Source organism: Trichophyton verrucosum (assembly GCF_000151505.1).
Source record: "Trichophyton verrucosum HKI 0517 chromosome Unknown contig00409_1.f1.exp, whole genome shotgun sequence".
Taxonomy (NCBI): domain Eukaryota; kingdom Fungi; phylum Ascomycota; class Eurotiomycetes; order Onygenales; family Arthrodermataceae; genus Trichophyton; species Trichophyton verrucosum.
Genome location: NW_003315358.1, coordinates 401 through 11,915, shown reverse-complemented (window position 1 = coordinate 11,915; position 11,515 = coordinate 401). Strand labels below are relative to the sequence as shown.

The following is an 11,515-nucleotide window of genomic DNA, read 5'->3' as shown; positions in this document are numbered from 1 at the left end:
TCCTCTCTCTCTCTCTCTCTCTCTCTCTCTCTCGGTCTCTCAATCTCAGTCTCTCAATCTCGGTCTCTCTCTGTGTGGACAGCGTCTCACTCACTCCCTCTCTCCGTCTCTCGTCTCGTCTCGTCTCATCTCGTCTCGTCGTCTGGTCTGGTCGGTTCGTCCGTTTCTTCCGCGCGGTCCATCTAAACACCAACTAATAATCTCCTGCTGCGCTTCTCCTTCTCCCCCTTCGATCTCTTCTTGTCCTTCTTTTTTTTTTTTTGCTTTTGTTCTTTTTGCAACTCTGATTTGCTTTTTATGGAGGGTGTTTTGCAAAAAAGAAAAGCCAAAAGACCAAGGGAAGGAAAAGCAAGGTTGCATGAGCGAGGAAAAAGCAACGGAGAGAGAAAGAGAGAGAGGGAGATGGATGGGATTATGCTTTCGAAGACTGAGCATCCACCAGGCCGTGATGTTCCTTTTTCTTTCCTGTGCGAGCGAGACGATCCGAGGAGCAAGCCACCCATGATGCTATATTCCATCATTCCAGACCGGGGGAGGGCAGGTTGGGTTCGGGGGTGATTGGCCGATCCAGACGGGGGCAGAGAAGCTTGGCTCGATGGCCCTTTTTTCGCCGCTCAAAAGGTACTTGGGGGACTTTTCGGTGTTTGTTCATGTTCATCGCCTCGGCGGTTGTGGTAGTTGGTTACGTAGCAGTAGTGGGTGGTTGTGGTTGTGGTTGTGGTTGTTGTTGTTGTGGTGATGGTGGTGGTGGTCGGTGAATTTTTTTTTTTTTTCTGGTAGGGGACGGTCTATCAAGTTGGTAGCTAGTTAACTAGCTAGTCTTTGCACTATCGCGCAGAGTCCGTTGTTGCAGAACCACACCTTGCGCAAGTCAGTTGATTTGGTAGGCCTGCGTCTACGATGAACAACCACGAGAGAGGACAGCAAAGGGGCCTGACGGGATTGGTCGGCAGTTGACTTTTTTTGCAGACCCTGGTTCCTGGTATATAAAGGGCGACTATGGCGGGGGTCGAGAGAAGAGGAGAGACAGGGTAAAAGGGGGGGGGATGGGGAGGATGATGATGATTGAGGAGGAGGAGGACTAAGTAGGGAAGTACATCAGCGGTGTTGTACCAGGTACTACTTTCACTGCTGCTGCTGCTTCATCGTAGGCATCGAACGAGCCAAATCTACTATAACTACCGCTCTACGGGGGGAGGCCTTCGTTTCGATAACCTTCCCAGTCCCAGTTACCTTCCTCTGGAGTAGCTCGCAAGTTAGTTAACCTACGGAAGACAGACGCAAAAGAAAAAGGGAGAGTTCAGGAGTAAAAAGGGCCGAGAAACTGGGGTTTTCCATTTCTATTCTTCCCAGGCGGAGGATAATAATATGGCTGGCTCCCTGCTCCTGCTCCTGGGAAGACGGGGTGGTACAAGCATCGCACACTGTAAAGTGTTCTCGAATGGTTCTTCCCATAGTTCACCATCTTGTTAATTAATTAATAATAATGATGATGATGATTACTGTCTTACTACTTTTTTTATCCTACGGTCAAATTGCGTTAACTAAGGTCGGCTCTCCATGTCTCGCTCGCTTCTACATTGTTACAGACCCTCCGCGATGCGCTCGTCCGTCCCATCAAGACTAGTTGAAATGACGAATGAATCACGGCTTTACAATCAAATTTCGCCCTCAGCGTCTGGTTCGCCACAATTTGCTCTCCTGCTTCTCCAGAGCGCCCTTGTTCTCCGTACTGCAGCCCCTCTCGTACCATGTTTCCGAAGGGCTCGTCTGCGTCGTCTGGCTCTGCCTCGGAGCCAAAGAATCTCCCCGGCGAAGGGTCCAGCAAGGGCTCCTCTTTCTCCGTTGCTCCCTCGGCCTGCTCGTCTACTCCGTCCATACAACTGGCTGAGGCGGATACCCATAGCCCTCGCACTGCCACACACGCCACATATATATTTTCGATACTTTTAGTACTTATAGTTAAGGGTGGAGATTTGGAGCAGAAAGGGAGAAGAGAAAAAAAGCCAAAAAAGAAACGAAGGAAAGAAGCAAAAAAGAAGGAAAAAAGGATAAAAAGGAAGCCCAAGATGTGGAGATGCGCCGCCACAGGCCTCGTAGGGCCAGGCGAGCCACGGCCTTTGGTCTGCATCTGTTGCGTCTGTTGCTTCTGATCTGATACTGCTGTTGGGGTTGATATTGGCGTTGATATTGGAGTCGTGCCTAGTTAGTTTGATACATCCCCCTTTTTGGACTTTTGACGGCCCCGGACTGGGCTCCTGGGCAGTGAATGAACGAATGAATGAATGAACGAGTACTCCGTAATATATACATACATACGACAAGTAGACGCAGCGAGAGCCCATAGCGTCGATGGGGACATAACCATCTGTGGGGGTCCCTTGACGCCATCGAGCTCCCTGATCTCAGTGTATATCTCAGATGCGCTTCTTGTCGCAGCACCCGTCCGCTGGACTCTTCTCTGGTCTGCAGCTCTAGCTTTTTGGAGTCTGGCTCCGTGCTTTGCTTCGGCGTGGAATGCATGGATACGGGGTACGGAGCAGCCGCCCTTGAGGCAGAGCCATCGAGACCGAGACCGTCGTGGGCTCTCGCTCCCTCTCGCGGCCTCCATCCGCGGCCGCAACGCCGCGCTGCCCACGAGCATACACCGAGTGATGCAACACCTCGTCTGTTTCAAGCAGCCTGGCAGTCGAGTAGGGCTATCAGAATACGACCGTCGGCATCTCATCCCTGCCTTATAAGAGGGACGAAGCTATGATAATAAAGCCCCAACGGTCGGAGGTTGACCATTCCTGTGTCCACTCTGCCCTACACTTACACTTCGCAGCTTTCGCCACGCTATCAAACCACCCCCTAGTTAGTTACCACCACCCCCCCTTTTTTTTCTTTGCCTGGGTCCCCCTAGCAAGAAACAGACTCGCACGCACACGCACACCCCCCTTCCCTCCCTCACTTTCTTCTGCAGTGCAGAGCAGAGATGCCAGTGGACGGACGGTGATATATGATTGATGACAAATAGTTATGTAACTCTCGCCCAAAACACACTCTGGCTGCGTCGATCGATCGTTGACAACAGGAGGGCTTCCACAGCGAATGGTCGACGTCACCACTCCCTGTGCACGGGGTGAATTAATTAGCATTTTCATATAAACTGCTTGGACTAACTACCGGGCGTTTGTAACTCTGTCACCCCCGTCTATCAGGAGGCGCCCTCCTTAACTGGTTATCAGTCAACCGGCGGGATCGAGCGATCGATCAATCAATCAATCAATCAGTCAAACCGCCCGCCCCTGTGCAAAGTTCCCGTGCTGTGCTGTGCTGTGCTGGGCCTCTGCTCAACTTACCTGCAGTGCAGGTTGACTTCTGCACAGCTTGCTAACCGTGCGCCAAACTGAATCTCAGATCGGTTGGCGATATCTCCGGGACAGCAGCGAGCGAGAAGTACCGAGAGCACAGTCGACGGACAGAATACTGTAAATAAGAGGGACCAAGGGGCTGTCAGCATATGCGCTGCCGAGGAAGGGAAAACATTCCCCTCGCTGCCTCGTTTGTCTCCCTAACTAATGTTTTTTTTTTTTTTTTTTACACTTTTCCCTGGTGACAAGTAACTAATGCAGCGCTAGAAACTTCGTAGACGCAGATAAGGCCAGGCAGGAGAGCTAAAGTCGTTGGTTGGGTGAATTGCCTCGATGTATCTGCGGGTAAGGATTGGATGCTGTCCTCTTTTTTCAAATTTAATTACTGATATGCGGTTGTCGTTTGACTTTTCACAGTTCTCAAGGTAGGGATGGGGGGGTACGAAGAGGCGCAGAAGACGGACAGACAGACGGGGAGATCCATGTCGACACCTTATCCATGTCGATAGTCGGGCGTGGTGAAGAGCCAGGACGAGACTTCTCTCCGTGTTTGTTCAATTGGGATCAACAGCAGACTGTAGACGCAACTCCATACATACATACATACATACATACATACATACATACATGCAGAGGATAAAAGGGGGGAAGTTGTATAGTACCCTCTTTATCACAGGCCTTTTTTTTATCTCTCCCAAGTGTAGTCCTACATTACACGTGTGCCATGTCAACACGATCTGCTTGATAAACTAAGCATGTAACAAGGGTGATCGGCAGATATAACTATAATTACAGACAGAGATTTACAGACAGACAGACCCAGACTCTGTCGGGATATATTCATGGCTAGCTGACGCCGAGAGACAATTGCCGAGACTGGAGAATAGCCGAAGCAGACAGACACGATCCATATTGACATCGACTCCGACCAACTAACTAACCACGTATAACTGACTCGCAGTGTAATAAATAACAACGTCTAGATGGCAGCCAAGCGTGTCTAGTTATATATATCTACCAGTTACATGCATGCATCGCGATCTGATATCGTTCCCCGGGCCTCTTATAACCAAAACCCCAACATATAGAAGCAACACCCGCACTCGGTCACTCATGCACTCCCTCATGCACACGCATATTTACATGCAGCCGGCTAACTATCCTACTGCGTGCGTCAGGGCCAGTAGCACCGTCGTTTCAGCAGCGTCATCACTCTTCGGCATCATGGAGATTTCTTGCAGCCCAAGACGCCTGTGGAACACCCGGGGGGTCCCATCCTCCTTTTTCGCCATCCCGAACCCTTTTTGTCTTCTATTCCCGATCGTGCATCAACTAAGTAGCCAGACACTCGACTCGAGGAGGTTTAGTTGCCGGGTGCTATTATGTCACTTCCTCAGCCCTCTGGACAGGCGCACCACTCGCAGGCCTGGCAGGCGAGAGCCCTAAAGCCTATCTGCGCATCCCTGATCCCTGACCCCTGAAGAACTTCCCCCCCCAATCCCCCCCCTTGTCCTGGCGTCCCTGTTCCTTGCCCCGACGGTTATGTAAGTCAGTGTGTGAAGTCATATCGAAGCCAGCAGAGAGAGGGCAGCGCCAGAGTTTGGTGTAAAAAGTGTACTTCCATCTGGGCCAGCCAGTCCAGTCCAGCGTCCCCAGGCCCCCTGTCCCCTGTCCGCTGTCCACTGTCCACCCACCCCCCCAGTCAGTCCAGCGAGCATAAACCCCCCGGCCAGCTATTGAGCGACGAGACGGGCGCCAGCCATGACGTCAGGTTGCAGCGAGCGTGCGGGAGAGAAACGCCGGCTCCACCTCGATGGGCTTCGAGGGCCAATACGACAGCAGAAGGGGTGGGGGATGGGGGAGCACGCAGGTTGGGGGTCGCCCGACCTTTTAGCAACTGGCTGCCAGAGTTCGCGGTGGGTTTCACATCTCTCTCCCGTGTAGTCTAACTATCTAACTAACTCACGACTAACAGTTAACTAAGTTAAGACGTCGTCCTGCGAGCTAAACTGCTAACTCTGGTTGTGGTTCCCATTATTTCGTCATGGCCAGAGCATAACTCCAGGACGTTCGTTGCGGGATGACGATGATGACGATGATGCTGATGCTGATGCCGATTCTGATGCACGGAGACAGATGCGAGCTCCCCACGGACCTGTCGACGTCTACGTGTCCTGGCATGCCTCTTTCTTCCCACGGTTCTTCGCCGCGGCGCATGAATGTTCGAGATAGGTCATGTCATGCGAGCCCGTGGAGAGCGCTGAAGCCCATGCTCCGGATTTCATTACTCTATTCTCTACGGCGGCCCTTGTCCTCCTTCATCTATATTCCGGACGCTATAGCTGCCCTAAGTACGGATGTACAGGTCTGCTATAGCTGCGCTGACGCTGGCCAGTTATCTAATATGCTGCATATAATCCGGAGTCCACAGGGGGGGCCCCTTAGTTATGCTAACTAACGGCTCCAGCTATAATACGCATCTCCGTGGCAGATCGATCGGAATCGGCCGTCTGGGGCCCTCGACCTCTTCTTCGTCCTCCTCTTCTTTTTCTTCTTGTTGTGCTCCTGCAACAGTCCAATTGAACTCCATGAACTCCGGCCAGGGATCCACGATGGCCTCATAGTTCGTCGACATCGATATCGAACCGCACTGCCGCCAGCTGCCCACAGACAAGAGAGTGGCTCGAGTGCTGTTCCCGTAGCTAGCAAAAAAAAAAAGAAGGCTAAGGAGGGTCAAGACATGCAGTGCACCGCGGGAAGCCCAAAAAGCAACGAGGGAGAGACCAGGACTGGAAGGATCTTCCCTTTCTACTTACCTCTCTCTTCCTCTCTGCTGCTTCTTGCTGCGTCTCCCTTCTTCAACCCCCGGCGGATATAACTGTCGATCTTCCCTCACATCTCTTTGCGGGGGAGCTAGTGGCATGCATACATACATAACTCCATACTTACTTACGGAGGAGTTACTCACCTAACTAGCCTGCCATGTATTGCGGGAAGGACGGAGAAAAGAAAAGAAAAGCCACCACAAAACTATGGCCTGCCGTCTCTTCTGCTCTCTCGCCCATATTTCTCCTTGGAAGCCGAGAATCGCCGCCATACCGTGGCCCAACCCAAGGTCTGGCACAGCTTGCTTCTTTGGGATGGATTTCGCATGGCTGCTAAGCATATTCTAAATCGCTCCTGGACCCTGAAAATCAATCTGAGGAAAAAGAAAGCAGAAAATAAAATAAGTGGGTAAAAAAAAGAAGAAGAAGAAGAAGAAGAAATGCGGAAAAAGGAATTAGAACAAATGGACAGTGAGAGAGGGAAGAAAAGGAAGCAAAAGAAAAGAGGAAGACACGCAAGTACTGTATGTTCGATGGGAGGAAGAAAGTTGCAATCCCAACTGAACCCTTACATTAATTCCTTACACAACATAATTGGATTCGAGACAAGAGACAGAAGCAGAGAGAAGGAAGTCAGAGAGTGAGCCAGCCATAGAAGGCGAGATATGGGGTGATAGCTACTCTGGCTGGTCTCGATTTACTTAGACCGTCGGGGGACGAGCTACGAGCTTAATCCAAGCTTGCAGACCGCAGATTAAGATACCTCTTTGACTCTCGATTACTTTGCGGAGAGCTACATATTTTACAGGTGTCAATTACATCTGAACCCGTCGTTGGGAGTACCAGAGACCAGGTACGCTGTACATCCTTCCCCAGCCCCTATCCCTTAACGACTTATCTGCGAGGCCTAACACGAGCCTCCCCCCTGTCACTTAAATACTTTTCTTGCTATATCGACAGGCAGCTAACTAACTAGTTATGGTAGTTCCATGCAAGTCAACCAGTCACTGCCTCTCGCTTTGACCGCAACCAGGCCGTCTCCTGAGCCGTGTGCTGTCCGTTGGCAGATGGGCCGAGAACAACTCCCCCATCTGCCTCCCTGGCCCTTGACCTTTGTCGAGTTCGAGACCGTCCAGCAAGCAGTATGTTAATATTGTCATCCCGCTCGGTCGTCTGGATCTTCATCTTATTTCTCCCTTCTCGCCTTCTGTCCGGGACGTTGTTGCAAGTAAGGGAGATTAAAAGTGTCGACGGCTATAATAATAGAGAGGAAAAGAAACAACGGAAACAGAAGAAAAATAAAAAATAAAAAAACAAAAAGAACAAAACACACAGCACGATGCACGACGCCCTCGATTCTGACATGTGCATTGAATCGACTAACTTGCTAGCTATTAACTGACATGCTATAGGTTTGTTTCATGAGAGACGCATCCCGAGTTTTGAAAAAAAAGGTCACTAAGGGACGTTAAAATATCTATTATTGTCAGGGCTGGGAATAACTTAGGTATAAACATCTCAGGCCACCTCTCTTCTTGTCCCGTATAACCACAGCTAAGTATAATTCGGATACTCCATAGAAACAAACCTCGACAACGGTCTACTAAGCGTCAGGCCTAAGTCATGTCAAAAGAGTACATCGAGCATCCTTGCCACCAACAGGGGTCCTTGCCAGCCACAAAGTTAAATAATACTACCATTTAGAAGTAAGAATTCTAACTAATAGTCTCGCGCATCGCGTTTTTTAAAAAATAGGATAAAATATCGTATTTATTAATAGCTTAGTATATCTTTTAGAATTAATAACTCTTTAATAAGATACCTCGTAGGTTTTATCTCGACTATAATCTCTATCTATAAGTCCTTACTCTCTATAAGTAAGACTTTACCTATACTTAAATTATAAAGGCTAAAGGCCTTACCTATTACTAGGTCCGTTATACCTATAAGTAAGGGGTTCCTTCTCCTAAAAAGCGAACCGGAAGACCTTAATCTCTCTCTATAGAGTAGATTAATACCCTTATTAATTATATTTATACTAGCCTAGAGAATGGATAGTTAACTTATAAGGAACTAACTAAGAATATACCCTTTAGAGTAGGAGCTTATACTATTCGATATACCTTATATAGAGCTAGATTCTAATATTAAGTTACTTAAAAGACCCCCTCTATATTTAATTAAATTTATAAAGTAAGACTATAATTTATAATAGAGTATCTATATAAAATAGAAGAGAACTAGAGGAAGATACTCTAGATAGATAAGATATAGTCTATAGGGGGTTAATATATCTAGATATTTATTATAAGAAGGAAGAATAAGGCCTTTAACTTTATCTATATTATATTAGGTCCTCGAAGAGGTAGAGACTAGATATTCTAGGGCTCTTTTATAGGTATAATTAACGGACCATACCTTATATAGAAGAAGAAATAAAGTAAGATAGATAGAGTAAATTATAGCAATAGAATTATTTCTCTAGTAGTAGAATAGATAAAAGCTTATCTAGACTACGAATTTATATAGGATAATACCCCCCCTTATATAGCTATTATTATAGTAGAGGTAATAGTAAGAAATAGCTTTAACTTAATTAGCTAGCCCCCTTACTCCCTAGATTTAAATCTAATTAAGAACGTTTAGAATATAATAAAGGACTATATCTAGGCTTATTACCCCTAAGTAATAAGGCCTATAGAGCTTAAAATAGCTATCTAGGAGGCCTAGGATACTATTAAATCTACGTTCCTTAACTCCTTGATTAAATCTATAGAGGATAGAGTATAGGCTATATTTTAGAATAAGGGAGGCCCTATAAAGTACTAGATATAGTATATCTAAATAGAGATACCTATATAAAATACTAGTATATCTCTAAGTAACTATAAAATAGTATTAAAACTAATATTTAAAAGGTATAGCCTAGTATTTAATAACCCCCCTGCTTAGAGCTCGTATTTGGTGGAGCCAAAGTACCAATTTGACACTACATACCGATGGGTGACTGTACGGATACGCAGTTACATCCCGGCGAAGCTGGAGAATAACCGAGTGGTACCTCCAGCCGAGCCACGACTCGCTCTGGGCAAGAGGTAGCTCCATGCTACAGATTTGTAGATCCAGAGAACCTCAAGCCTTGCCTTGCCTATATCTCTCACTATTATTGTCAAATCGGTGCCCTCTTCCCTTACGTACTTTTTCTTTTTTTCTTCTTCTTCGTTTTGCGAGGAAGCGAAAGGGCAAGGCATCAATTTGGCAAGGCAAGGCAAGGCAAGGCAAGGCAAGCTGGAGCCGAAAGGCCACCAGTCCCTTCATGGCCATTTGGCGATCCAGCAAAGCTCATCGAGTCCGATTTAAAACTTCCTCCTCGATAACTGCGATATTCGCATTTTTCTTTCTTTTCTTCTTCTTCATCTGCTCTCTCGCCTTCTCTTTCTCTCTCTCACTCACACACACACTCTCTCTCTCTCTTTTTTACACTTTCCACGCTGCTGGATGGCGGATGGTTAAACAGCCCAAGGCTTCTGCCTCCGCTTCCGCTCTCCGATTTCCGATTGACAAGCCATTAGTTAGCCTGAGGAGTTATCAACTTCAAGGCCCAACTGACTAGCCAACAGAGCAGCGGCAGCGGAAAAAAGGACAAAGATTAAGAAGAAAAAAAACAAAAACAAAATTATCCGAAGGCGGGCATCTCCGAAGAGGTGGCGAAACAATCGAAGTTCCTAAAGCGATTGTTTCGTTTCGATCTCTTCGATGGATGAAGATTGATTCCAAAGCACCCTTTCTTGTCGTCTCCATTCTCTCCTGTCTACTTCCTGCTCCTCTGAAAGAGGCACTTCGACTTCTGATATCTGGTAAAGGAGAATGAGAGGCATGGCTCGGGAGATGATTTGACCCTCCCCCTTTAGAAGCGTCTCCGAGAGACTTATTTCTTCTGGCGTTGGCCTTAACTACTTGTGTTATAACTATATCAACGGCTTGGTAAACGCCAACTCCATAGGGGCCGTATCAGATATAGCCGCGCAGAAGCTATGGCTCGTCCAAAGCGGAAGTTCAACTTCGAGCAGACCAGCTCACGCCCTGGAGTTTGCTTTTCTGCTTTATCCATATTGCAGGCCATAGCTCCAGCCGCATTGCTAACTGAGCCACTTCTTCTTGCCGTGGTCCGGGCCACACATGAAGTCGTGTTTTGTGGGCCAGGATCTGCTGCCTGACTCTTTACCTACTACACACACTGATCGGGTGTTTTGTCTACCAGGGCCGATCGGATCAGAAGGTTGTCCGTCGAGATAGGGGAGGCGGGGCGCGGGGGGGGGACAGACAGGTAACTAGCAGGGAGCTCTATGAAGCTACTAGTTCGTTAGACAGCCTGTGGCTCAGTCTATCTGGTTATCTAAGTACGCTGCCCTGCGGGCTCAAGACCTCCCTCCAGGATCCCACCTGAGCGACGGATGATCTCCCTCTAGCTGGAGCTATGGAGACAGAGGGAGAGCAAAAGAAAGCAAAGGAAGAAGAAAAGAGAGGAATTGTTTGCTGATGGTGGCTCCTCCTCCACAGATCTACCACCCATGGGCCAGCCATCGATTTAGGTGTTGTGGATGGGTTATGTACGTGGGCGGAGAACAGAGGACAGAACAACAGTGACCTTCCCGCCGTACCGTGTGGGTGTTCATGGACGTGGCTTTTCCTCTATCTATTATTAACTTCTCGATTCTAGACTTTGTTGATGCGAATCCTGGGGTCATAGGGAGAAGGCACATGCGGTCCACCTGCCGCCCAGGCCGAGGCCGAGGATAGAAAGGAGAGACATAACACACACACAGTACGCAGTACACAAACTTTACTCCCTACAGTCTGCAATACCCTCCTCTTTTGCTCGTCTGGGCTATGTGTCTCATGGGGGGACATGCATACAGAAACAGAGATGGCAGACACAAGGGAATGCAAGGACGGCAGAGAAGCCAGTCAAGTGCCGTCCCCGGCCTAGATCTTCTCGAGCTTCGTACGCATGTTGAAATCAGACTGGGAGATGGAGCACTTTGCTCCATTCTTGCGAGACACTCCTCTAGTCAGCACTCACTGCCTTTTCATCGACAGGCGGTATTATCAAGCTAGCGAGCGAGTATTTTTCACCAGTCTGAGAGCAAAGGGGGACAATTTACCTAAAACGGTAGGGCATCAGGTTGAGAAACTGAAAATAAGGAGAAAAAAGCAACATCCACAACACAACAATGATCATAACTAAAGCAAAAAGCAATGAGAAAAGAGATGTACCACCCACAGACCGAACCAAACTTTTCGATCAAAGCTGCTTTTCCTTTTTTTCAGTTG

The 11,515-nt window shown here is 48.0% G+C and overlaps 4 protein-coding genes across 4 annotated transcripts; 1 reads left to right on the top strand and 3 right to left on the bottom strand.

Annotated features, from left to right (window-relative positions):
- Positions 1 to 90: 90 nt before the first annotated feature.
- On the bottom strand, positions 91 to 435 carry TRV_05353 (uncharacterized protein; the record flags this gene model as incomplete). The annotated part of the gene is made up of 1 exon (XM_003020508.1): positions 91 to 435. One exon carries the CDS (start codon positions 433 to 435, stop codon positions 91 to 93), a length of 345 nt encoding a protein of 114 aa, XP_003020554.1.
- A 1,105-nt stretch (positions 436 to 1,540) lies between these two features.
- TRV_05352 (uncharacterized protein) lies at positions 1,541 to 2,611 on the bottom strand (the record flags this gene model as incomplete). Its single annotated transcript, XM_003020507.1, has 2 exons — positions 1,541 to 2,202; positions 2,320 to 2,611. The coding sequence occupies 2 exons, from the start codon at positions 2,609 to 2,611 to the stop codon at positions 1,541 to 1,543; spliced, it is 954 nt and encodes a 317-aa protein (XP_003020553.1).
- Positions 2,612 to 5,823: 3,212 nt separating this feature from the next.
- Positions 5,824 to 6,279, bottom strand: TRV_05351 (uncharacterized protein; the record flags this gene model as incomplete). Its single annotated transcript, XM_003020506.1, has 2 exons — positions 5,824 to 6,145; positions 6,173 to 6,279. 2 exons carry the CDS (start codon positions 6,277 to 6,279, stop codon positions 5,824 to 5,826), a joined length of 429 nt encoding a protein of 142 aa, XP_003020552.1.
- Positions 6,280 to 9,497: 3,218 nt separating this feature from the next.
- Positions 9,498 to 10,052, top strand: TRV_05350 (uncharacterized protein; the record flags this gene model as incomplete). The annotated part of the gene is made up of 2 exons (XM_003020505.1): positions 9,498 to 9,752; positions 9,795 to 10,052. 2 exons carry the CDS (start codon positions 9,498 to 9,500, stop codon positions 10,050 to 10,052), a joined length of 513 nt encoding a protein of 170 aa, XP_003020551.1.
- Positions 10,053 to 11,515: the final 1,463 nt, after the last annotated feature.